Source organism: Tamandua tetradactyla, chromosome 9 (genome assembly GCF_023851605.1).
Source record: "Tamandua tetradactyla isolate mTamTet1 chromosome 9, mTamTet1.pri, whole genome shotgun sequence".
NCBI classification, from domain to species: domain Eukaryota; kingdom Metazoa; phylum Chordata; class Mammalia; order Pilosa; family Myrmecophagidae; genus Tamandua; species Tamandua tetradactyla.
The window spans coordinates 34,495,005-34,522,135 of record NC_135335.1 but is presented as its reverse complement, the minus strand read 5'-3'; the positions used below and the strand labels follow the sequence as shown (position 1 = coordinate 34,522,135).

Sequence of the window (27,131 nt, the reverse complement as noted above, 5' to 3'; positions counted from 1 at the left end):
TACTTTAAGCTCTTACATTTAGGTCTTTGACACTTTTCATATGTTCCTGCATATGGTATGATGAAGAGGTCCAAATTCATTATTTTGCAGGTAGATATTCAGTTGTTCCAGAACTGTTTGTTGAAAAGACTATTCTTTTCTCCATTGAATTTTCTGGCTACCCTTGTTAAAAATCAACTGATGGTAATGTGTGGATTTATTTCTGGACTCTCAACTCTATTCCACTAATATGTGTCTACCCTTATGCAAATGCCACAGTTTGACTACTTAAGTTTTTTAGCTTTCGAAATCATGAAGTTTGAGTTCTCTGTTTTTCTTTCTCAAAATTGTTTTGGCTACTCTGGGTCTCTTACATTTCCATATAAATTTTAGGATCAGCTTGTTAATTTCTGCAAAAAAGGCAGCTAGGTCAGTTGGTGTGAATGCATGTTTATTAAAAGAAGTATTTGCCTGATCATACTGACATGGTGACCATTATTAGGACTGGCAACTTTGCTGTTGCTACAGCATTTAGAGAAAAGCTTGTAAGACTCTGGGATTTTATCTAACACTGCTGGATACGGGGGCAGCAAGATTGAGAGAAGACGGAAGTGGAAAAGACATGAGTCTGGAGGTCAGACATAAACTGGGTTTAAGTTCCAGATGTACCAGTTAGATGCCAAATGACCTCTCTAACTCCAATCTGCAATCTGTAATGAGATTGAAGACACTACCACTTACCCAGCAGTGCTGCATAGGCCCACAGAAGGGCTAGCTCCTTCTCAGGCCTCTGCTCCCCTACTCCTTCAAGACCCTTAGAGGACCCACCCTATCATGCTTTGATAGGGGAGCCAGACCAGACTCAGGTGGGCCTGGTGAATTTCTGCTTGTACACAACTGAAAAGGGAATACGCTGAAGGGTGGTAGGCACTGTGGAGTGCGCAGAGAATGGGGTGAGCATAATGCCACATCTCTTGAGCCCTTCTCCCTGAGGCCTCTCATTGTAAGCTAAGATATAAGGGGCCTTTACCTGCTCCTCAGTCTATGCAGGCCCAAGTCCAATCCAAATTAGGCTTATGAAGTGACCTGGGCTCCTGAGAAGGATAAGGTCCTACAGTGGAAGTGACAGGGAGGTAGAACAAGCTGAAAAACTTCAACCATTACAGCTAAGGAGAATAAGCCTGACTGCATTGCACTCTCTGACCAGGCCTGTGGCCTCCACAAGTCAGTCAGTCAACACACATACTAAACACCTACTGGCCACAGGATGCTGGTAACAGCCACTTAGGATGGTACAAGAGAAAAAAAAAAGTACTTAACGTCAAACTCTACCTTTCTGATTTATGAAAAGCTCCTCCCTGGTCTTATCATTTCAATTATTGTTTAATTTTCCACCAGTTTCAGACTCCACTTGGGATACTAGATCACTTTGCTTACCACACAGTGTCTTCCCACTTACCACTGTAAGACAGGTAGAAAAGCCTCCTAACATATGCTTCATCAACTGATCTGGAAGCTGAATCCTTGGAATAAAGAGACTTGCATGCTAGCGTTTGCAAATGGAATGGAATGGAATGGAATGAAATGAAACTCAGTTAAGTAGTGGGAGTGGGTATGAAACCGGCAGAGCTAAAAATTTCTTGGCATTACATAACCTACAACTTCTCTAATTAAAAACAAAAAACAAAGAAACTCCTTGGCCTCAAATATTACAGAATAAATACTTTTACTCTATCACAGCTTACATGTAAATCCAGATGGATGTGTCATTATACCAGTTAGGAAGATATGAACAGTCAAGTGGCAACAGAATTCCCAGAGTATCATTCATTTTTTCCTACGTGCTGACAAATCCAACCTAAAACCTATGTCTTCTAGGGAAAGGATGTTTGAAAAGGAAGTTATCATTCAATCCCAGAAGTTAATTCACCCCTCTGGGAGAGGATGGTGCCACGAACAGTACAAACCCAAGCCCGAATGCTTTGTAAGTTCATGTCACTTGTTTGTAATATGAGATCATATCATCCAGAGTTTCAAAGGTAACTGTGGAGGCTTGAGGTGGGCCTTCGGGGGCAGAAGCGGAGGATGTGTGTACAGAGTTGGGCCCATGGCTCTGGCTGGTGCACTGCCCTGCATCACTCGGCATGGGACCAGGCCTGCTCCATGCCTGGCTACTGAAAGAACCAGTTCTCTTTTGACCCATGAAGTAATCTGATGGTGGGGCAAACTCAGGGTCTCTCTCAGCCCGGAGAGCTGACTGCCTCTTCGACCAGTGTCCAAAGGAAAATTCTTGAAAATAAGAAAGATAATACTATTAGAACTGATTGCTCAGTCACCTGAATTTTTTTTCAAATGCATATAATTCTTAATGTATCTCAAATTTCTTGAAAAACAAGGATAGCAATAACAAAACTCGAATATAAGGTTTAAGTAATACATACAAAAAATACAAAAAACCAGGCTAGGAAAAGGGAGTGATTATTTCTAGATGGGGGAAAAATCAAAGAAGGCTCTGTGGAAAAGGCTGGTAGACTCTGAGGACACTTTGCTAAGAAGGCCAAAAAATTACATCTGAGAGAGAAATATTTTTAAAAAATCAAACAGTTAAATCATTTGCTTGACGTGATAATAGAGTATTTTACACCAAAATATAAATCTTGTACTTTACTGAGTTTTAGAAGACACAAAAGAAATTAGTTTGGTATTTTATTTCTATTTCTAACAATGGTATTAAGCAAAGACACTTATTTGCATTTTTCTTACCTTAAAGTTGGATGTTATCGGCTCAACAGCAAGCGCTAATGTACTACTGAAATAATCTTTTTCGAAAAGGAATAAACCACAGTCTTAGTTCAAAGAGAGGCTGCTGCAGGTATCATGGTGTATTTACAGAAAAGCTGCCAAAGGAGGTTTTGCATAATCCAATGGAACCTTATGTGAACCCAGGTCAATATATTGGCACAGTTTTCAACGGATCAGTAACAGGACTGTTGAAAACAGAGTATGTGAGAATACCAAACCTTATTTTAAAAAGCTGCTTCTGAAAAATGGAGTTCATCCCAAAGCTGTAAAACCACAGGAGGGCAGCACAAATTTAAAAACCTCTTCGAAAAAAAAAAGCAAAAAAACCCTTCAGAAATATTCAACTTCCCTATTTGGAGAATTTCTGATTTTCTTGCAAGCAGTGGGGACAACCAAATCAACAGGCTGAGCCCTCGATCTTGGAGTTTGCCCCTATGAAACTCATTCCTGCAAAGGATAGGCTAAACCTACTTAAAATCAGGCCTACAAGTCATCCCTAGAGAACCTCTTTTGTCACTCAGATGTGGCATTTCTCTCTAAGCCAATTCAACAGGTGAATTCACTGCCCTCCCTCTGATGTGGGACATGACTCTGACGGGTATAAATCTCCCTGACAATATGGGACAGAAAGCCCAGGATAAGCTGGGTGCCAGGATCAAGAGATTGAGAAAGTCTTGACCAAAAGGGGGAAGAAAGAAATGAAACAAAATAAAGTTTCAGTGCCTGAGAGACTTCAGAGTCAAATTTTTTGTCAATTGCATATAATTCTTAATGGAGGTTATCCTTATGCATTATATAGATACCCCTTTTTAGTTTATGGTACTTTGGAATGGCTAGAGGGAAGTACCTAAACTGTTGAGCTGTGTTCCAGTAGCCTAGATTCGTGACGACAATTGTATAAAGATATAATGTTTACAATGTGACTGTGTGATTGTGAAAACCTTATGTCTGATGTTCCTTACAGGGTATGGACAGAGGAGTAAAAAATATGGATAAAAAAATAACAATAAATAAATAAATAAATAATGGGAGGGGGACAAAGGGTAAAATAAATTGGGTAGATGGGAACACTAGTGGTCAATGAATGGGACGGGTAAAGTACATGGTAGGTATGGGATTTTTCTTTTTTCTTCTGTTTCTTTTTCTGGAGTGATGTAAATGTTCTAAAAAAAAATCATGGTATTGAATACACAACTATGGGATGATACTGTGAGCCACTGATTGTACACCAAGTATAGAATGTATGTGTGTGTGACGATAAAAAAACAAAACAAAACAAAATACCCTTCATCTTTTTGACAAGATGCTTTTGCTGACCCTGGACTTTTGTGATCACACTTTCTCATTGTCCTGTTTATAAACAGCAAATGTCTGGGTATCAAGAAGAAATAAGTTCAAGGATCCAGAGATTCCTCAAACCTCAAAGGAACACTAAGGTTCATGGGAATCACACTTTGATCAGGAGAAGCAAAAAATATCCTTTACATTGGAAAGGTTACACCCCTTGGGGCCTACCTCCATTACCTTTTCCTCTGTCCCACTCCCGGATATGTGGCACCCCAGGCTTGGTATCCTTCCTCTCCTGAACGATGACTTCTACTTTGCTACTCTGGGCAGCAGTAGGAAGAGTTGGCATGGCTTCTGGTTCTGGTGGCAGAGGCCCGATAACATCTTCAGCTATATGTGCAAGAGAAAAAGCCATCAACAAAATAGAGCTTAAAGCTATTTAAGCAAACAAAAAAGGAAGCATTCATGCTGTGAATATTGGTGTTCAAGTACCTGAGTCCCTACTTTCAGTTATTTTGTGCATACGCCTAGAAGTGAGATTGCCAGGTTATACGGTAGTTCCATGATTAATTTTTGAGGAACCACCAAACTGTTTTGGCTGCACCATTTTATATTCTCATAAATAATATGTTAAAGTTCCAATTTCTCTGCATCCTCATCAGCATTTGTTATTTTCCTTTAAAAAAAAAAAGAGCTGGTTGTGAGGTGGTATCTCATTGTGGTTTTTGTTTTTTTTTCTTTTTGCATGGGCAGGCACCAGTATATCGAACCTGGGTCTCTGGCATGGCAGGCAAGAACTTTGCCTGCTGAGCCACCGTGGCCTGCCCTCTCATTGTTGTTTTGATTTGAATTCCCCTAATTGCTAATATTGAATGTCTTTTCATGTGCTTATTGTCCATTTGTATATTTTCTTTGGAGAAATGTCTATTCAAGACCTTTGTCCAATCTTGTAGTGAACCCCACAGAATTCCTTCTCATTTTTCCCTGTCCATGTTTTTCTTTGTGGTTTCATGGGGCTTAAATTTAAAATTCTAAATCTGTAACAACCTTGATACCAGCTTAACTTCAACAGCATACATAAACTATGTTTCTAGCTCCATCCCCTCACCTTCAAGTAATTCTTGTCACAAATTACATGTTAATACCTTATAAATCCAAAAAAAAGAAGCATTCAGTAGGACATAGTGAGAGTATAAAAATAATAAGCAGTACTTCCTAAGAGCCCATCACATCCTAGGGAGAAGCTAAGTATTTTGCATACAATATTATGTTTCATGCTTGTAACAATCCAAAAATGTCAGTATCGGTATGGAACCATTAAACCTTACCATCAGGGAATCCCCTCATACAGTGTCAAACATTAGGGACACCCAAATCAATAGGCCAAGCCCTTGATCTTGAGGCTTACTCTTGTGAAACTTATGTAGGTAGCAGAGAAGCTTAGCTTACCTATAGATATGCCCAAAAGTCACTTCTGGAGGACCTCTTCATTGCTCGGATATGGCCTCAGTCTCTCTAAGCCCAACTCTTTAAGTGAAATTATTGCCCTCCCCTCTAGGTAGGACATGACATCCAGGGGTGAAAGTCTCCCTGGTGACATGGGAGATGAATCCCAGGCATGAGTCCAGCCCTGGCACTATGGGATCAACAATTCCATCCTGACCAAAAGGGGGAAAAGAAGTGTAACTAATAAAGTATCAGTTGCTGAAAGAGTTCAAATAGAGTCGAGAGGCTACTCTGGAGGTTACTCTTACAAAAGCTTCAGTTAGATATTGCTACCTATCATAACTTGCCAAACTCCAACCAAAATCATTCCTGCCAATCCTAAAGAACAACCAAAGCATTATATAAGATCCTACAAAGGCTCCATGCACTAGGGTAACTTTTCAGAAAGCTACAATCTCCAGACAGTCCTAGACCAGGTAAGTTCTGAAACCTAGAGGGTTCAGCCTCCCTAGAACATCGGCTAGTTCTATCTTCCTACCCCATATTATTGACAGCCCTTCCAACATGAAACAGTCAGAGTGGCCATAGCCCAAATATCCCTATAGAAGGGATAGAAAGATCAAAGGTGATGGTGGAGTTATACAGAGAAGGTAGGGTTTAACATATGAATATGATGATCATTAAATGATATTTCTTTTAGTCTCCAGTATCTTAGAGCAGCTAGAAGTGAAAATCTAAAATTGTGGAAATGTAACCTATACCAAACTCTGAAATCTGTTCTACAACTAATTGTTGTGCGATGCTTTGAAATTTAGTGCTTTTGTGTATATATGTTATTTTTCACAAAAAAAAAAATAATATTTATTCCTTCTAGCCGCCTATATTCTGGAGAAGCTAGAAGGAAAAATCTGAGAGGATGGTATGGTAGCCCTTGACAAACCCTGGGATCTGTCCTATAGCTACTTGTTGAATTGTGCTCTGAAAATTATTGCTTTTTTTTCTTTGCTTTGCATATATATATTATACTATACAATAAAAAAGTTAAAAAAAACTGTATTAAACAACTTTTAATATAAAAAAATGGGTAAACAACCAAGAAAAACTATAGGAAAAAAATTTAGTCTAAAGAGTATATGTGCACAACTAAAATTTCCCTTAAAATACCTTTTGCTCTAAGAAAATCTATTACTAAACCATGCCATTCTCTGAAGCAACTCAATGTACTATATGTCAATCTCCTTGTCTATAACCTAAAAATATTCACTGGCATGTCATTCCACGTCAAAAAATTGTTATAAAAATTGCTCCAGGTAGGACCTCAAAGATAAGCTGATAGCTTAGAAAATAAAATTAAATGGCTAATTTCCACATCGCCAGCCCTATTAGTAAAACATTCATGGAACTAAAATTTTTCCTTTTGAAGTTAAGAAATACAAGCTAGGACAAACCTTCATTTTCTTCCTCTGCTCCATCTTTTGATTTTTTCATCTTTTTTTGTCGGAGTTTAGCAAGTCTTGCTTCTAACATAGCCTTTCGCTTTTCTTTTATGTTTTCTCGTTTTGTTCTCTGATCTGTTGTCTGTGCAGAAGAGAAAATCAGAAAATTATATTTGCTTGAAGCCAAATTTTGAATATTCATATTCTATTCAAAATGAAGTAATTCATTTTATTCTAAAAATAGACTTTTTAAAAAATATATATACAAAGCAAAGAAAAATCTGACAGGATTTTTTCTCCTTACAGACAAGGAGACTGACATACAGTATACTGGGTTGCTCCACGATCACCTTTGATCCTTCTCCCAAACTTTAGGGGTATTTGGGCCATGCCCATCCTAATTTTTTCATGTTGGAAGGGACTGTCGATAATATCAGATAGGGAGAAGGAACTAGCTGTTGTTACGGAGAGGCTGGCCCCTGACTGACTGATTTTTATGTGACCTCTAAGAAGCTTTCCTTGAGACTCTTAAAATGAAGACCTATGATATATTCTTATTATGAACAATGTTTTTTAATTTTAGTTAAAATTTTTTTTTAATGTAATACAATGTTTTTTAAATTTAATTTGGCAAATCTTTAAGAAAACAAACCAATTCTGTTCTACTCCTTAATCTCACTTTTTTTTTATATGCTATATGGCATGGTCACAGTTCATTATTTTTCCATGTGAGTATCCCTTAATTGCAACACCATTTGCTGAATTTTTGTTTGTTTGTTTTTTGCTTTTGCTTGTTTTTTGGGAAGTGCATGGACTGGAAATTGCACCTGGGTCTCCCACATGGCAGATGAGAATTCTACCACTGAACTACCCTTGTACCTCCTAACTACCCTTGCACCCCCTTACTCTCTTAAATAACTATTTTCTCATTCAGGCCACCACTTTTGAAACCAAATGTAAAACATCAAATTTACACAGGTAACTTATGAGCAGTAACAATCTTTACGTTTGAAACACCAAAAGAGTATGGCAATTTACGCAATCTTAAAATTAACCTTCTAATTAACTTGATTTCTTATAGTATGGTCCAACAAAAAACCAACTACCTAAAATCTTCTTAATTCTGAATTTAATTTGTACCTGCTCTCGCAGCATCTCTAAAGTTTTCATTTGCTTGTTTCTCAATTCTTTATCTCGGGCAAAGGCAAAATATCCAACACCAAGCTGCCGGGCCTCTGAAATAAGTTAAATTATCCAAAACATTAGATTTTCCTGGTCAGCAAATTACATTCAAGCCAAATTTCCTACCAAAAGCAAAATGAAATGCAGTGATATCTGGGGCAGTGAAAAAAAATTAACAGTTAAGTCAAAACAGATTAGAACTAATTTCATCTTGTTTGCCAAGTGATAAGCAGAACAAAGAAGAACTATTAATTTTCAGCCAGGAATAAATAATAGGGGGGATAGGGATAAAATAAATCAAGTAAATTGAAATACTAGCGGTCAATGAGATGGAGGGGTAAGGGGTATGGGATGCATGAGTTTTTTCTTTTTATTTCTTTTTCTGGAGTGCTGCAAATGTTCTGAAAATGATCACGGTGATGAAAATACAACTATGTGATGATATTGTGAGCCACTGATTGTATACCATGTATGGACTGTATGTGTGTGATTACTCAATAAAAATATTAAAAAAACAAAATTTTTTTTTCAGCCATGGGCTAACTGGGGAACAAATGTCTAACAGACCTTCTGTTAGGAAGAGCTTCTCAACATGAGTATTTTTTGAACTACAAAGTGAAAAAGGGGATACTGACAATCTCCATAGCAGAATTCTTTCTGTGCCAAGCTGGTACTTTATGAATAATGCTCTTTATGCTTGCCACTAGTTCAAGAGTCAAAGAAAAAAGATCAAAAAAGAAAAAGCCCAAAAAATTGCAAGAAAACAATCATGCCATTTTCACGAATGTCTTCATAGTGTATGGGCCCCATTGGCCTTTTCAGGGCTTCCCTTTCTTCTTCTTCCCATTGCTGGCGCTGAAGTTCTTTTCTCATATCTTCAGACAGTAAGGTTTTTTCATTGGCAGGACTAACGAACCTAGTAGGAAAACAGAGCAAAAACTACCTTCAGATAAGAGCTGTGAGATACAAACACGAATGTTCGGTGAGCTTGGCCATGGATAAATCAAACTATCTGATAAAGAAGACGATTCCTTACAGAAGTATTCTGACCCAGAATATTACTGGGAAATAGATAAAACAGATTTCACTGTTCTTTAATCAAGCACCCGACTCGCTGCATGAGCACAACAGACTCTTACCTCAGCTCTCAAGACAACTTTCCTTCCCCCCTGGTCCTGGGCTGAATAGATGGGAGGGGACCCAGGCAGGGAGGAGGAACCCTCAGGCCTTCTATGGACAGTCTCCCCTTGTCCAAGGACATAGAAGCTAGAGAACACCGTGGCCTGGGCATGCCTGCATTCCTCTGACATGGCCAGATCCTTACCTGGCTCCCTGCCCCACGTGTGTGGGGTACCCAAGAATATATTAAGTGTATATTAAATACCTTTTCCACAGAGGTTTTTGTGTCTGTTTGTTTGGGGTCCATTCTACATTTGCTACTCTGCAGTCAGCTTTTCTAAGTTAAGGACATCATTTCGAGTGAATAGGTACAGCTCGAACTCACACTTTTTAGTGTCTGCCCAGGATGCATGATGAATGATTGCCCTACTTGATGGACATTCAAGTCATTTCCTGAGTGTGGATTATTGTATGAGTGCATGTGTGTGTGGTAACCACTTAAAAGTGCTTCTGTAAAGATTCTTGTCCGATTAAAAAAAAGGTCTCATTACTGAAGAAACAAAGATGCCTCATTGTAAAACGTCTCCTAAAAAACAAACCCTCTGTCTACATTTCAGATCTCAGCAAAGTTCTGCATATCAGACACTTACAGCCTCCCCTGGAGATTTTTATCCATCTCTAGCAGATCTGGCAAATCCTTTTTCATACAGCGCCGTGATCGCCCCAAAGAGTCCACGTAATCCACCCTGAAATGAAGTGAAAAAATGGGAAGGTGGTTTTGTACACAATACATGGAAGGGAATTGATGCGAATGAATGTAGGCCTCACTATCAAGAATATACCTCAACCACTATCATTGTTAAGAACAACTTTTTAAAGTTAAAAGTTGACACACACCTTTCGAGGCTGGGATCTTCATCTTAGGAGGGATGGTTCTAGGCGTGGATGAAATGTGGCCTTTTGTGGCATCTTTTGGACAGTTTTGTGCCAAAGGGGGATGAAAAGATACCGAGGTCCTGCAAACAAGCCTCATTCTAGTCTAGACATGAGCATACAGGCACTAAACCAGAATTAATGGTGACCTGAGTCTGACCTGTCCGTACAAGCTTTGTATTTGCTCCATGGTACATTTTTATCAACGGACGGCTTGCTAGGCTAAAGACATCGAAATCGACTCCTGCATTTCTGGTGCAGATTGTGGAGACATTTTAAAGATGTCAGACACCTTGGCTGCAATGCAAATGCATGGAACAGTTTAGAAAACAAGGATTTGGAATTCACCTTTAGGGAGAACAAAGGTAGACCTTTCATTTGCCTGAAGGCTTTAAGGACTTGTTGGCAGCACCCATAGCTATTTGAAAGGCAGCTGGATGGATACTCTGCATCTAAGACTTAAAACATTAAAATAAATTTCTGTAAACCCAAAAAAAAAAAAAGTTGACACACAATAAGCTCATTGTGCCCTTTATTAAATCTGTTTTAGCAACTGATGAAAAGATCATTTATGGCTCTGATTTCAAAGATACATCAGCCATACAGACCCTTACTACATCATTTCAGGACTTACTACATCATCTCAGGACTTACCAGTAAAAAATTCAAATTATTTGATCAGGATCCTTATAACTTTATTCCGTACCCCAGATTCTCAACTTACTCATTTCCTCACAAATCTTCCCAAATCTGATTTTTTATACCTTCCCTTATTTCTTCTAATTGGTACAATTCTTCCCCAGTGTATTAGAAATTTCTTAATCCCAGTCATGGTTGTGTGTGTGTGTGTGTGTTGTGTGTGTGTGTGTGTGTGTGTGTGTTGCTCTTTTTAATTAGGAGGAAGCTAAGCAACATACATTTTGTTCCATGAAAGCACCTCGACAGCAGGCCAATATATTATCTTTTACCCTTAGCTCCTGTTTCCTCATTGTGGCCCAAACTACACAGCAGTTAGAGACAGGGGAGCCAGCAAGTCAAAATGAAATACTTTGACTTCCCACAATAGGAAATATGGACAGATTTTTACAGAAAACATTTCATTTGTATTATGAGGCAAAAGATTTTTTATTTTTAAATTATAGGCAAGGACCTTCCCACAGCTTTTAGCAGGGTGTTAGACACACAGTAGGTAGTCAATGAGCACCAGCTGAAGGTCAGTTTCCCATATGTGGCTTTGCTTTTAGTAACATTTTCTTTCCTCTCAAACATGCTGATTTCAATTGTTAGTCTGTGATTTAAAAACGGAATGTTCAGGAATCTATTACTACAGTCCTAAAGCTGATTACCACAAGAAATAAAACCTCTAATTGTAGAAAGCAGTTTCTTTCTTGCTTGCTTTCCTTCTTTAAATGAATGGTGGAAGAAAAACATCTAGCCAGATGGTCTGTGTAATTATTTACAGTATTTTTGTAGAAAGATTTTCCACCACCTGGAACTTAACTACTGAAAAGATCTTACAAGCAGTTACAATTCTGGAGCTTAATTTAAGAAGAAAAAAATCATCAGAACTGCTTGCAGTGTCTCTCTTCACTTTCACCATATGGTGGCAGATGACACCTTCAACTGTCCTCCAAACTCTTCAGATCACTGAAAAATTGCTTGGGATCATTCAGGCATTAATAAGCAAGGAATAAAAAAAAAGACATTAGACCTTTTAAAGGAGATGAGATTTCTGCTATGAATAGCAATCACTGGTTGTTCTGTTTGCGAAGAAGAACTCCAAAGCATACAGATGCCATCAAAACAGAAGTCTGGCAAGAGTGGTCAGTAACTGCTCTGTTTAATCAGCAATCACTCCTGCAGAAAACTCTTACTCGAAGTACTGAGGGTAATACAAGGAGGAATAAGACTCTTGACATCTTCAAAGTGCTCTGCAGGAAGCTGAGGCATATACCCATGAAGTGCTTACTAACAACATCAGGCAGTAAAAGATAATTACCAAATGCTGCCTCCAATCTTTTCTTGATAATGAGGCCAGGTATGTGTCACTAATAGCTTTTAAAAAGTAAAGTCCAAAGAAGCTATAAGTATATTAAGTGATCCCAAAGTTCAGATAAGCAAGTGATCATTTGGATGAGAAATAATGAAGAAAGGCACCAATGAGAGATTGTCATATGCTTCTCTTCTGGTTCCTTAGGGCTTGCAGCCAGAAAACCTACCCCAGATAGAGCTAGCTATTCGGACACAAGGTTTCAGAAGGTACTTAAGACACCTGTTGATCCCCATGAGAATGCTATTTCTGAACTAATGTGGCCACACTTAGTGGTACAAAGATGTGGGTTCTCTGTGGTCCACATTGGCTGGAACTGCTCCCTTTTGCTCATAAATGACTTCTGCCCACAGGGCCAAAGGCTGATAAAAGGTCAACAAGTGCTGCAAACTCTCCTAAGCAGTTCCCAATAAATACCCCCACAATGAGGATATTTGAACACTGAAGGAAGATGAGTGGACTCTGCAGAAGCAGGAGGGTGGGTAGGCAGAGGCATTCCTAGGAAATTTTCATAGCTTCTGTAAATCTCCAGGCAATTTTTAAGTACTTCTAAACAAGTTTCTAAGTAATAATATCTTAGGTATAGAAACTCATTATAATGGAATTTACATTTGGGTCTCTCTTGACACATTGTTCTCTTTGTATGAAAAAGACTAGTTTGGTTTCTTCCATCATTCACTTACATGTACATAAAGTTCAGAATAATTTCTATTAAGTTATCAAAATGTCTTCTTATCTTCCATATACAAGTTTCATGGGTACCTTAGAATACTCATTTCCTGAAGGGAGTTTGGTAAAACAGTCATGGGAATTAGGTGTTATTAACAATATTTTAGAGATGAGGAAACTGAGCCTAAGATAGGTTAGCAACTCGATCAAGGTCATACTGCTGGTAAAGGTGGCGCTAGAGACACCCAAATCCAAAGTCCACAGTTTACACAACACTGCCAGAAAATATCTCAGCCAAAGTAAGACTTCTGCCCCAACTCTGACAACTTCTTTTTGTTGGAAACAGATCACTGCCACCCAGACAATGACCATCCCCAATATCTGCATAAGGACAAGCATATGGCACCATCATGAATAACAGAGGAATGGGCTTCCACCTAAACAACATTTCCATATTAATGAAACAATTCTGTTAGCAGACATGCAGAAAACAGGCTTATTCATGCAATAACTATGTATCCCTGTGCCTCACAGAGTGCTCAGAGTTAAAGCAGGAACAGTCATTATTTGAAATTACTGTAATTATTTCTTCTTTGAAGCTACTGCTTTTATATCTATAATAACTTAATCCAATCTTACTTAAAGGGGAGTCTCAAAAGAAAGACAATTTGAGGAATAATAAAGAGAAATGGTTCAACAGCAACTAAATAAAAATTATCTCAAAATGTATAATGCAAGTCTGATGATGTTAAAATCTAAATGCATGATATCACAAACCATTCTTCACTGGGATCTTGGGGAGGAGGTATATCTCCTTCAGAAATATTCTCTTCATCATCGTCCCTTTCTTCTGCCTTTCTAGAATCTCTATTTGCCTCCATTTCTTTGCGTTTGTCAATGATCTTCTGTGTGAAATCCACAAGGTACATATCCTCCACTTCTTCATCTAGGACATAAAAATCAATTTTTAGACTGTTGCCATCAGAGAAGAAAACCATACAGGGAGCTGATATGAAGAGTCACAGTCATTCACTGGGCTGCATCTTCATCCCTGACAGTCCACTGGTGGGTGCCTCCACCCCTCCAGGACTGCTTGTGGAGACAGAGAGTCACCATAAAGCCCTGCTAGTAAAGCTGTAAATAGGCCATCTGAAACATACAGCACACACAAAAAAACTTTAAAATGCCTAAAGGTTTCTGTTGCCTTGTCAATATCCTAGATGAGTAAGCAATACTGTTTCAGAATGCCATTTTAAGATAACACCACAATTTGATTTCAAGAGACATATCCAGCCAATTACATAACCAGAAGCAGAACTACATTTCCCATGTCACCAGATCAGGACAACAGAACTTTTCTGATATAGGTAACATATCTTACTAATCATGTGGGCTCTATTGCTTAACCCTAATTATATATTTGTGGTATGGAAGGTGTTTTAAGGGTCAGAATATAGGTAAGAGAAATCATCTGAATTATTTTCAACCCAATGAACACAACTTTCAGGCAGGGAATGGTGCCTAAAACCTAGGGCAGATAGAGATCCATAAGAGATGGTCCGCCCTCAAGGCTTAGGATCTACTCAATGAGCTAAAACACTAAAAGTTAAATAAATAGCAATCCATGACTTTAATTTCATTTAACCCAAGGTATTTGATGTATTCCCCATAAGGGTTATATGAAGTTCCATTATGTGAGATTTAAGATAAAACTCACTTGAGTCGTTTTCTCTGAGGATAGGGATTAAGTGATACTGAACAAATACGAGGTTCCCTATTTACTGGGTGGTGGTATTATTCCCACTTTACACTGTTGCCTTGATTGTTTGAATTTCCTTTGTGGGGCTCCAGGCCAAGTAGGCAAAGTGTCCTTGCTGTCTGGGATGAGCAGTTCTTCTTACTGGGTAGCCCTGGGACCTGGATCCAGAGTGGCCTCTCCTGCTGCCCCCTCCTCACCCCCCATCCCAGGCCCAGCCATGCTAATCTACCCTGCAGAGCTTGGGCCCTTTCATCCCTCTGCTGATGTGCTCTCACCATTCCACCCAACCAGCCCCCTGCAGAATCCCATTCTGCTACTTTTCCCTGAGGACCTCTCTGACCACATATTTACTCTCTCTGTCTTTTGGCAATGCTCTGCCTTGTACCATCTCCTCTCCTGCTGTCTAATTGAACTGGGTTTTCTTTTTGGCGGCAGATGTGAGGAAAGGTTTTTTTTTTTAACTTTAATGCAATTATAAGCACATTACAGAAAATACAGAAAAAGTTAACACAATTCCACCACCCCAATACAACCATAATTCCTCCTAATCTTTTTTTTTTAACATAGTTGTGCTCATCTAATTGCGGCCTAGTCAGACCTTATTTCCTAACTTTGCTTTGTGATGTGCCATTTTTCTCCACCTGATGAAACCCACCTTGAGGACAGAGGCAGAGAATCAGGCTTACACTGTACTTCTTTGTCCCCCTCACAGCACCTAGCACACAGCCTGGCATGTAATAGGCAATTGGTAAGACTGATGGTTCTCTTGTCTGTGTGCTGCCACAGAAAATAATCAATTTGATTTTTAAAATTGCTTTCCATGCTTGCAGTTATCTTAACAGAAAATGTAATGCCATTAGGACTCTATGAATTAAAGAAAATAAAGTGCAAATGAATAATTGTGTTTACCTAAAAAGTCTCCATTAGTCATTTTTTCATATAATTTGGCCTTTTCTTCCAATTTTTCCCTAGGAGGAAAAAAAGACAAGTATTAGCAATGGTCTTACAACTGTCACTCTGAGGAAGGTACCCTGCCTCCAGCCTAACTTCTGTGACCTGCCCAAGAGACCCACTGTGACAAAATGGTCATAGCTAGAGCCGACCACCCTTCCTGGAATTCCAACTCTTCACACTCAAAATAAAACCCACTCTTTCAAGGTCCTCCCATAACTGGCTCTGTCTACCTTTCAATCACATGGACGTTCTGGTTTCTTTTGTCTAACACTGCCCCTACCCCCAAATCATTGGCACCTTACCATTCTCTGTGTCTCCATGTTCTTGGAGCACTCCTGCTCAAGATTCAGGTCTTGGCTCAAATGTCACCTCTTCAGAGAATCCACCCCCCCCCCCCATACCCTTGCTCACTCTCTATCATCCTGCCTTTCTCAACTTTCTTCAAAGTGCTTATCACTAGCTAAAATCATATTATCCGTTTGTTGACTTATTTGTAACATTCTTTACCAAGTAAAATACAAGCTCCATGAGAATATGACCCATATTTGTTTTATTTGTCACTGTAACCCCAGTGCCTAAAACAGTATTTTGTGTATGGTAGGTGCTAAATAAGTCACTGATGAATGAATAAATCAAGGAACTAAGTTAAGGTCACAACTTAGTTTAAATGCCAAAGGCATGTTAAATTCAATGTTAAGAAAGAGAGATATGTCCAAAAGAAAATCATTTTCACTTGTAACCTTTCAAAAGGATCAATAAATTCAATGCAGAACTCTTTGCATTATTGTTTTTATAAAAGGGTCCCTGTCATCCATGGCTTACTAGGTTCTCTAAGGGAGCTAGAAACCAACCTCTCCTAAGTCAGTTAAAAATATGATTATGTCTACAGTTTCATACAGAGCATGAATAATCTATTCATGACATAAAGCCAATAAAAAAACAAACATCAACCTTGATATTTACCAAGGCAGCCTTTCTGCTCATATTAATTCCGGTGACATTTATTTTTTTTTAGTAGGCAGAGATCAAGTAAAAGGAATGGCAGTTTTTGTTCTAGAAATATTTAATGATGGTAAAGAAAAGCCTGAAAGAGGTCATCGGAGCTTTCCCTTGTGAGTGACCATACTTAATCACAAAGGAAAACTTCATTTTGAATGCCATCCGCAGGTAATAAAGTCCCTGTGTGCTCCTGAACAAGTTACTTAACCTGTCTGTGCCTCAATTCCCATGTCTGTAAAAGATGTAAACAACGATATTGCTTCTTACGGTTGCCATGAAAAATAATTAGATAACGCAAGTGAAGCCTGGCATCAATCATGTCATCCTCATTATTATCATTTGAGTCAGAAAGATTCTTCTTTTATTTTATACATTCATTCAACAGGTATTTATTACCTGCTTCCTACACGTTAAGCACTATTTTATATGTCAAAGATTCAGCAGTGAATAAGACAAAGTCACAGCTCTCATGAAGTTTACATTCTAGAGGGGAAGACAATAAATGAATCAATAAAAAAGGGGATTTTAGACAGTGAGAAGCGCTGTGAGGGAAATAAAAGCAGGTGTCATCAAGGAAGTCTGTGCTATACATTAGTGGAGCATTTGGAGGGCCAGCTTGGTCATATTGGACTTCTAATAAACTGGATTGCTCTATTTTGGAACAGGCTCAATGTAACAAGTTATATCATCATGGATTTGTACCATCTTTTTTTTTTTTTTTTTAACATAGGCAGGCACCGGGGATTGAACCCGGGTCCTCTGGCATGGCAGGCAAGCGTTCTGGCATGGCAGGCAAGCGTTCTTGCCTGCTGAGCAACCGTGGCCCGCCCAAGGATTTGTACCATCTTAACGAAAATAAAACAATTTTTTTTAAAAAAACAACAAGAAAAGAAAACATTAAAAACTGTTATTTGGACAGCCCACTAACTTAGATAGGGTAGTCAGGAAACACTTCTCTGAAGGTGAGACTTTAGCTAAGACTTGCATACCAAGAAGCAAACCATAAGAGAATCTAGGGGAAAAGCAAGTCAGACAAAGGGAATTAAGTGGGAATGAGTTTGGCATGTTCAAGAAGGAAAGACCAGTATGGTAGAGAATGCTGAACAAAGAAGAAAGTGGTATAAAATAAAAACAAAGAGATAGGCAGGGACAAGCATACATTGGAAAGAACAGTTTAGATGCAGTGTACTGGGGATCTGAACACAAGACATGTTTAAATCTTAATCTACATTTCTGTGGGTGTGAACTCATTTGTAAAAAGAATGATTATTATTTGAGCTGTGGTCAAATTGAATCAGAGTAAGTCAACCTCTATGACTGTAGGTGATGAAAGAGATGAAACTCAGACTGTAGGTGATGAAAGATGAAATTCAGTGAGAGAAAGTCACAGGAAGTAGCCACAAGTCAGAAGAATTTTGGAAAGCGAGATCACCATGTGACAGAGGAGTGCTACCCCCAAAATGCTACTAAGTCCAGAAAAAAGCATGGTCTTGCTCACATCTTCATTTTGGACATATAGCCTTCAAAATCAAGAGTCAATAAATATACGAACCCATCGTGTGGTGTATGTCATAGTAGCTCTGGCAAACTAAGACACAGTGTAACAGAAAGAAGATAGTTTTAAAATGGCAGGAATAGTCTATAAATTAATAATGGAGAACAAGGAAGACGCCAGAGAAATGGCCACTGGATAAACTGATGAGGAAGTCACTGGTGACTTAAAAGAACAATTTCTTCAGTTGAGTAAGGAAGATGAAATTCAGAGTGCAAGAATGTGGAACACTTATCTGGAGCCCACTATGTGTTAGACACTACGTACTTCCTTCAATCCCCTAAAAGACCTCATGAGCTAAGTATCAACTACCTCACTCTGAAGATAAGAGTCTCAATATATAAGTAACTTGCCCCTGGCTTTTTGAGCTCTAGAGAGATGCCAAGTCCTACAGACCACGGATGGCCTGGACTTGACACCTCATAAGCACAATCAAACCAAAGTACTACGTAAAGAGTTCCTGGACATACCATTACAGTAAAGTATAAAGAACAACTCTGATGTACAGAGTAGACGGTGAAAGATTCTGGCAGATTTCAACAAAATCAGAATTCTGAGAATACGTCTAGTGTGAGAAAGATGTCTCAAAAATGAATATATCTTTAAGTAAAGAAAGTCTCATATCTGTTGGGGACAGGTCAAACGCTCAGAAAAACAATCCCCAGATGGGCTAATAGTCTGCCTCTTATTTTCAGATTGAAAGAGCTGAGCAACCTTAAGAACCACTGTTTGCAACTGCGGAGTTTTTATTAAACTATGTATCCAAAGCACATGTGGCAGTTATGACAGACATTAAAACTCAGGATTCTGAGACCTGGATGATACTGCAAAAGAGGATGAAGCTCTTCTTCACAGAAGAATGCCAGCTAGTAAATAGAATGAAAGAATAATCAAGACAGAACGGCAAAATTACAAAAATCACCATTTTAAAACCATCAATGTTATAGTTGGTAAATAGCAAGGCTCACCAATCATGACAAAACCATCTGTGGAAACGTGCTGGTGAACATGATATTCATACGGTCTCCAGGATTCCCTTCTCAGATAACTTAATAATTACCAAGGGAGAAGGTCACTTTTACAGTGGTGAAATCTAGTAGACTCACTTTAAACAACAGAGCAAACATATTACCAATAATGACTCAAACTGATATGAGCCTCTTGATGCGGTTCAACAGCAAGGACACACACAATCACCTACATTAGTATTTTTACCAAAAACATTTAACCTGACTATATTCAGATGTGGAACACTGTAAAAGTAACTAGCTCGTGCTTATTCTTTGTTATATTTATTGCAAAAATTTTCGCTATATTTTTCATTTTACTTTTAATTTTTATTATAGAGAGGTTTTTAAAAATATATTTTTATTGAGAAATATCCACACACAAAGAGTCCAACTACATTACACAATCAATGGCTCACAATATCATCACATGGTTGTAGTTCTTCACCATGATCATTTTTAGAACACTTGCATCATTTGAGAAAAAGAAATAAGAAAAAAAAGAACTCATATATCCCATACCCCTTACCCCTCCCTCTTGTTGACCCACAGTATTTCAATCTACCAAAATTTTACCCTTAATCACCCCCATTATTTATTTCTTTTCATCCTTTTTTTTTTTTTTACTCATTTGTCCTTACCCTGGATAAAAGGAGCATCAGACACAGGTTTTCAGAATCACACAGTCACACTGTAAAAACTATATAGTTATACAGTCTTCTTCAAGAATCAAGGATACTGGAACACAGTTCAACAGCTTCAGGTACTTCCCTCTAGCCACTCCAATACACCATAACCTAAAAGGGATAACTATATAATGCATAAGAACAACCTCCAAGATAACCTCTAGACTCTGTTTGAAATCTCTTAGCTAGTGAGACTTTATTTAGTCTCATATCTCTCTTTCCCTTTTTGATCAAGAAGGCGTTCTCATTCCTACAATGCTGGGTTCCATGTTGTCAGGGAGATTTATACCTCTAGGAGTCATGTTCCACATAGGGGGAGGTTTTTTTTTAATATACACGTTTTCTTTTATTTGTTTTATTAAGTTAAATCTAATGATATGTGATTTACCCTACGGCTTTTATGCTTATAAAACTCTCCCTATCTTAACAGTGTGAGGGTAGTTCAGTGGTAGAATTCACATCTGCCATGTGGGAGGCCTGGGTTTGATTCCTGGCCTGTGCACTTGCCAAACAAACAAACGAACAAACAAACAAAAAAAAAAGCCAACAAATACAAATAAAAAATTCAACAAATGGTGCTGCAATAATGGGATACTCACATGGAAAAAGAATGAAATGTGACCCTGCCATACAGCATACCAAAAAAAACCCAAAAACTATCCCTATCTTAAGATCAGTTAAATGTTCTCCTGTATTTTCTTCTAGATGATTAAGGTGACATACAGAATAACAACAAATCAGAACTGGAAGAAATGCCAAAACTCTTTGCTTTATAGATGTGGAAACCTGACTTAGGAAATAAAGTAAAACTCACCAACCAGATTACACAGACAGTAAGTAGCAATGAGGCAATGTTAATATTTTTTAATTAAACTAAGAGAGTGCACAGGTGGTGAAATCTGAATATGTATCATATCAGTGATAAATTTCTTGGGTGTGATAATAGTATCACGGTTATGTAGGAGGAATGCCCTTGCTCTTAGAAGACATACACTGATATTTTTAGAGGGTAAAGGATCATGATGCTTACAACTTACTTTAAAAAAATTCTGAAACGAAGTCTATATGTACCTACATACACACGTGTGATGTGTATATGTGCATGTGAAAGAGTGAGTGCACAAATGTGGTAAAAATGTTAACTGGTGAATTTACGTAAGGATATTAGAATGTTCATTGTTTGCCTCTTTCAATTATTCTGTTAGTTTAAAGCATTCAAGATAAAAAGCTAGGGAAAAATAGGCCAAGCCCTTGATCTTTAGGCTTGCTCTTGTGAAGCTTATTTACATAGTGGAGAAGCTAAGGCTACCTATAGTTATGCCTTAGAGTTTACTTCCAGAGGATTTCTTTTGTTGCTCAGATGTGGCCTCTCTCTGTAAGCCCAACTCTGCAAGTAAAACTGTTACCTTCCCCCCCATGTGGGACATGACATCCAGGGATCAAAGTCTTCCTGGCAACGTGGGATATGATTCCTAGGGATGAGCCTGGCCCTGACACTATGGGATCACCAATAACTTCCTGACCAAAAGGAGGAAAAGAAATGTAATAAAATAAGGTATCAATGCCTAAGAGAGTTCAAAGAGAGTTGAGAGGATATTCTGGAGGCTACTCTTATGCAAGATTCAGCGAGATACTGCTATTTATCTAGGTTTGCCAACCCCAAATCAAAACCATACCAGTTAACCCTAAAGAACACCTAGGGCTCTATTTGAAAATCTGCAAAAGTTTCATGCACTATTGGGCAGGCCACAGTGGCTCAGCAGGCAGAGTTCTTGCCTGCTATGACAGAGACCCGGGTTCGATTCCAGGTGCCTGCTCATGCAAAAAAAAAAAAGTTTGATGCACTATGACTACATTCCAGAAACCTACAACTTCTAGATGGGTTCCTAGGCCAGATAAATCCTGAAACTCAGAGGGGCCAGCCTCTCTAAAAACATCAACTTATTCCACCCCCCATCTCATACTACTGACAGCCCTTTCCAACAACAAAAAGTTACAATGGCAATAGCTCAAATACCCCTAAAGATTGGGAGAAGGATCAAAGAAGAAGGAGGAGTTATAACAGGGAAGTTAAGATTTAACTAATAAGTATGACTGCTGAATCATTATACTGATATTTCTGTCAGTCTCCAGTGTCTTGGAACAGCTAGCAGAAAAAATATAAAATTGTGGAACAGTAACCCATACTAAATTCTGAAATCTGTTCTATAACTATTTGTTACAATGTACTTTGAAATTTACTGCCTCTCTTGTATATATATTTCACAATAAAAAAAGAAAAAAAAGGTAAGGTTCCTAAATAATAATATCATACCCCAAGTCCTCAATCACACCATAGGGACACTTCTTAGATGTCTGTTGATAATTTGAATGCCTATCAAAAGCTCAAAATGGACTCTATTCCATTTTTTAAACTGAAGCTGTATTTTACCTTCTTACCAGACTACAGATACATTTGCAAGGTATAATAAAGAGTACTTGGCCAGACGGAGGCTAAAAATTAAATTGCAAATCAAAAAAAGTTTGGACTGTCATTTCTTTGCCTGGGCAGCCTCAAAAATAACTATGCTTATCAGAGCTTAACTTTACCTTGCTTTGTCTAAAGTCTTCTGTTCCTCAATCTTCTGTTCCGCATCCTTCTCAGCTCGATTTGAAACACCTGCATTCTGTTTGCTCCAGATACTTGGCTTCTGGAGAATAATTTTAAAAGATAAAATAGAAGTACCAAGTGAATACAAAAAAAAATCTCTATTGTGTACTGGGGGAAAAATGGAGCTCATTAGATCTTACGAATCAATGGAGATAACTAAATCTTAGGACAGCTAACCTATGCCATACAAATAGCCTATACATAGCACAGTTGGAGCTGAAAAACAGCCATACATTTTATAAATTTTTTTTTATACAACTATATACAGTTACTTGTCTACTGTTTCTTACCTCCTGAATGAGTACAACCTAATTCAAGGCTTTAATGAAAATGTATACATTTTAGGAAATTCATAATACAGACAGCAGATATTATTTCCACTAAAACTGGAAACTCATTACAACTCCTACAGACCCTGACACTTTCTGGTATATTTCTATATTATCGAGTTGCTTGCCCCTATTTGAATTTATAATACCTATATAACCAGATAATATCCCTTGAGAATGTAAAAAACCTGTGTATAAATAGCAGGTTCTTTTCCAAAATAGCTGTTAAAAAAATTCGAGCATTGGGCGGGCCACGGTGGCTCAGCAGGCAGGAATGCTTGCCTGCGATGCCAGAGGACCAGGGTTCGATTCCCGGTGCCTGCCCATGTAAAAAAAAAAAAAAATTAGAGCATTATAATGTACTTTATGACAATCTTATTTATTTTTAATATTTAAAATATCTCATGCAGATGTTTAAAATACAAGACTGGGATCTTCCTTAATATTTATATGCTATCTGACACTTAAAAAAAACCTTAAATATGGTATAATTCACCCATATTCAGAATGAATGGAAACAATGAGACCTTATTTTCACCTTATTTGTCTTTGGTTTTTCTGTAACTCCAGAATCTTTCAGAAGTTTTTCTTGTTTGAATTCTTCTTGTTTTCGGAAGAGTTCAGCCTTAAGGTCTACCAACTAGAATAAAATCAACAAGCAAACAAAAATATTTAATTAATTCTAATGGGTAACTGTTTTTCTAAGTTATAATTCTTAAAGCAAGTGTTTAAGTTCCTCTAAATGGACAAAACAGATAGATAATGAAATGCTTTTAAGATGGAATCCAGTACAAAACAAAGTCATACTTTATCACAGTGCTGTTGCAAATACATTTCTATTCTAACTTTCAACACTCAAGGCTTTCCTCTGGAAAAGGGGAGAGTGATGAAGTCTGCATCTTTCAGATTCAGCGTCAACTAACATTATTACGTACTTTCTCCCAGTTATCAATGCACTTGGTTCTTTCATATGGTAATCTCATTTAATCATCACAACAATTTATTATTTCTACAGGGAAATAAATATCTCCGTTCAGGAGCTGCATGAGCATCTATTATGTGCGTGCATATAACACTGTAAAATAGAATGCAAACACAAATTAGACATACTCCTTGCCTTAGCTACAATCCAGTAAGAAAGTTAACTCATGATAGCAGTAAAAATGCAACAAATTATTTTAAAAGTGGAAAAGGCAGCATGCAAGTCAGATAAAGGAGGATTCCTTTCTGTCCAGAATAACCAGAAAAGGCTTTGAGTTGAGCCATTTAAAGAATTAAAAGATAGATAAGATTTCAATAGTCAGATATAAAGTGGGCTGAGTGAAAAAAAAAAAAAAAACCTGCTCCAAGTATGCTTTAGTGTATTTCAGAAACTAAGTTTAGTGGTATCAAAGGATTCAACAAAGGGAAAGAGGGCCAAAGAAGAGGATTACGGGGTAGGTGGGTAATACCTGGGCCTGTCCCTCAGCTGCATCAGTTACCACTAGCCACTCAACAACAACAAAAATGATTAACAACAGTTTCCTTTTTAAAGGTCTGATACAATTGCTTATCACATGGGCCTTTGTAAATCAGATATTATAAAGCCTAGCCTGGACTAACTGACTTTCAAGGGGAATAAAAATGACTGAATTAAACTATTTTTAATCTGGAAGAAATCAATCTAAAAGTAATCTTGGCAGGGATTTTAATAATGCAGTTTCACCTCAGGACCTAATAGTCTAAATTTTAAAAAACAAATGAAGAGAGTGGGTGACAGTGGTTCAGCAGGCAGAGTCCTCGCCTGCCATGCAGGAGATGGGGTTCGATTCTCGGTGCCTGCCCATGCAAAAATAAAAACAAAAACAAAACACAGATGAAGAACCTTCACTTTTTCTTTTAAGCCTTCCTAACCACATCAATTCCCAGATGGCATTCCCATTAAGATTACTGCTGACTTTAAGCTGTTTTCACTTCTCTGAGTCTCAATTTCCTCATATATAAAACGGGTATGTCGGTAGCAGCTCCATCTGAAATAGGTTGAGGGCAGTGAGATAGTGCATATAAAGCACTGGCACAATATTGGTACTCAGAACAGGTTTTCTTCCTAGAAATAGCTAATCTAACAACACTGGTTACATTCTGAGACCTCAGTGTTCTCAAGCAGTGCATCCTTCGGGTGCATTAACAATTGCAGAGTCCCTGGCTTGGGGACTCAAGGCAACATAAGATTCCTAAAGAATAAGCAAGGCTCCCTAATGTGCAGGAGGACCTTGCTGGTTCCTGGACTGAAGGCGAATCCAGGAAAGGGGACGTGTCTGCACAGCAAGGGCAGGCTGGAGTTCCTCCTCGATCGCTGAGAAAGGAAAGGCTGGTAGGGTTCAAGTCTTCGCGGAAAAGGAGGCCCGGCCGGGTTGCAGCAGAGCGGAAGCAAGGGAGATTGCTGATGGCGGGAAGGCACCAAGTTCAGGTTTGTGTCTGAGGGGAGAAGCCAAGTTCAGGATCCTGTGAATAAGAAAGCTGGCCCGGTCCCCCGTCTGAGGAGGCAAGCCCGGTTCAGGTTCCTGTTTGACTGGAAAGGCCAGGTCTGGTTCTCGGAGAAGAAACTGAGTCGAGATTCTTGTCTAATGGAGGAAAACACAGAACCCGTAGCGTCATCTCAAACCCGCACTCACCGAGGAAGCCGTAACCTCCAAAGGCTTTTTCCTCCGGTCCATGGTCTCACGGGACAATCGGGACACATAAACAATCCTCCGCAGGTCCTCACAGGCCCCAGCGCCTACCTCCGGCGCAACCGGAAGTACATCTCTTAATGGTTACCGCGAGCGTCGCGTGAAACGTTGGCGCCATCTTGGGAAGGTCAGGAAGTGGCGCGCGTTCGATCCTCACTGTTTGGGGAAGGTTGAACTAACTGCTGACGTCATCCTGGAGCAGGCGGATGGGGGCGTGCGCTAGCGCTTCCTCCATCTTCAGAAGGGCATAATACAATTTTAGATAGAATGAACGCCATCTTGAGTGGGGCGCATTGGGTGGACGCTTGGAATAGTGCCTTTTGGAGAGTGAACTCAAGCATCTGCATAGTGAAAAGAAAGGTGGATTAGTAAGAGTGGACAGACTGTTTGGGTACTTGCTGTATGGCAGACATTGTCTGGTGGTTTTCCCGCGTTAATTTGTTTCATAAAAGTCATGTGGTAAATATTATATTAATCTTTGTAGAATAATAGCTTACAGAAATACAGTGTTTACTGTGAACATATTTTAACTGTAAGAACGTGAACTCCAGGAGCATACTTCTGGTTTGGAATCGCTGTTTCACCACTTATGGACTATGTGACCTTGGACAAGTAACTTCTCACTGCCTCAGTTTCCCGATAAGAATAAAATGATATCTACCTCATGGGGTTGTAATGAGGATTAAATGAATTAAAGGAGCTAGTTTTGATTAAAAATATTAGGGATTGGGGGTGGGGATCTGGGGGTACATTGGAGTCCTCTGTTTGGGGGTTCTATTATTTTTGTTAACTGTCCTGTAATTTGAAAATGTTTTAAAAAAATTTCAGTAAGTGTGGTAGACAGAATGATCATTTTCCAACGATATCCATGTTCTAATCCCCAGAGCCGGTCACTGTATGGCAAAGGGAACTTTGCCTATGTGATTGAATTAAGGATCTTGAGATGAGATTATCCTGGATTATCAAGATGGGCACAATGTAATCACAAGGGTCCTTATTTATAAGAGGGCAACGGGGGTGGGGTGGGGTGTCAGAGTCAGAGAGATTGGAAAAGGACATGCTGCTGGCTTTGAGAAGGAAGGAAGGGGACCACCAGTCAAGGAATACAGGTGGCCTCCATTTAACCCGAGAGGTTAAATGACAGGCCACAGTCACTTGCCAGCTAGCAAATGATGGCACCCAGAGTCAGGATAACTCAAAAACATTAATAATGTCCATGCTAGTTACTTGTAAAGAAGACAACCAAAATAGATTAATTTCATCAAAGAAAGGCAAGAAGAGGATTTATGTAAAAGAAAGAGATGGGGGAAAAGGGAAAAAATGTAGACAGCCTGAAAACCATGAACTTTGGTTCTCTCTCCTAGCTGGCCTATGACAGTGAGGCCAGTCAGGGGTTCTGCCCTTGGGCAGTGTAGTGGTTTGGAGCTGTATGTACCCCAGGAAAACACGTTCTTCAACTTAATACGTTCCTGTGATTGAGTCCATTGTAAGGAGGATCTGTTGATGAGGTTGCTTCAGTTAAGGTGTGGGCCACCTCAATCAGGATGGGTCTTAATCCTATTACTGGAGGCCGTTATAAGC

At 38.8% G+C, this 27,131-nt stretch overlaps 1 protein-coding gene and 1 long non-coding RNA gene across 2 annotated transcripts; one reads left to right on the top strand and one right to left on the bottom strand.

Annotated features, from left to right (window-relative positions):
- Positions 1 to 1,686: 1,686 nt before the first annotated feature.
- Positions 1,687 to 25,713, bottom strand: CCDC174 (coiled-coil domain containing 174). The gene is made up of 11 exons (XM_077116433.1): positions 25,494 to 25,713; positions 23,378 to 23,479; positions 22,450 to 22,550; positions 15,572 to 15,630; positions 13,681 to 13,849; positions 9,902 to 9,997; positions 8,906 to 9,048; positions 8,091 to 8,185; positions 6,963 to 7,092; positions 4,306 to 4,458; positions 1,687 to 2,268 (listed from the first exon to the last, which is right to left on the bottom strand). Exons 1-11 carry the CDS (start codon positions 25,533 to 25,535, stop codon positions 1,970 to 1,972), a joined length of 1,389 nt encoding a protein of 462 aa, XP_076972548.1. The 5' UTR covers positions 25,536 to 25,713; the 3' UTR covers positions 1,687 to 1,969.
- LOC143646958 (uncharacterized) lies at positions 10,154 to 10,687 on the top strand. The gene is made up of 2 exons (XR_013157764.1): positions 10,154 to 10,549; positions 10,581 to 10,687. It is a non-coding gene; the product is annotated as an uncharacterized LOC143646958 (long non-coding RNA).
- Positions 25,714 to 27,131: the final 1,418 nt, after the last annotated feature.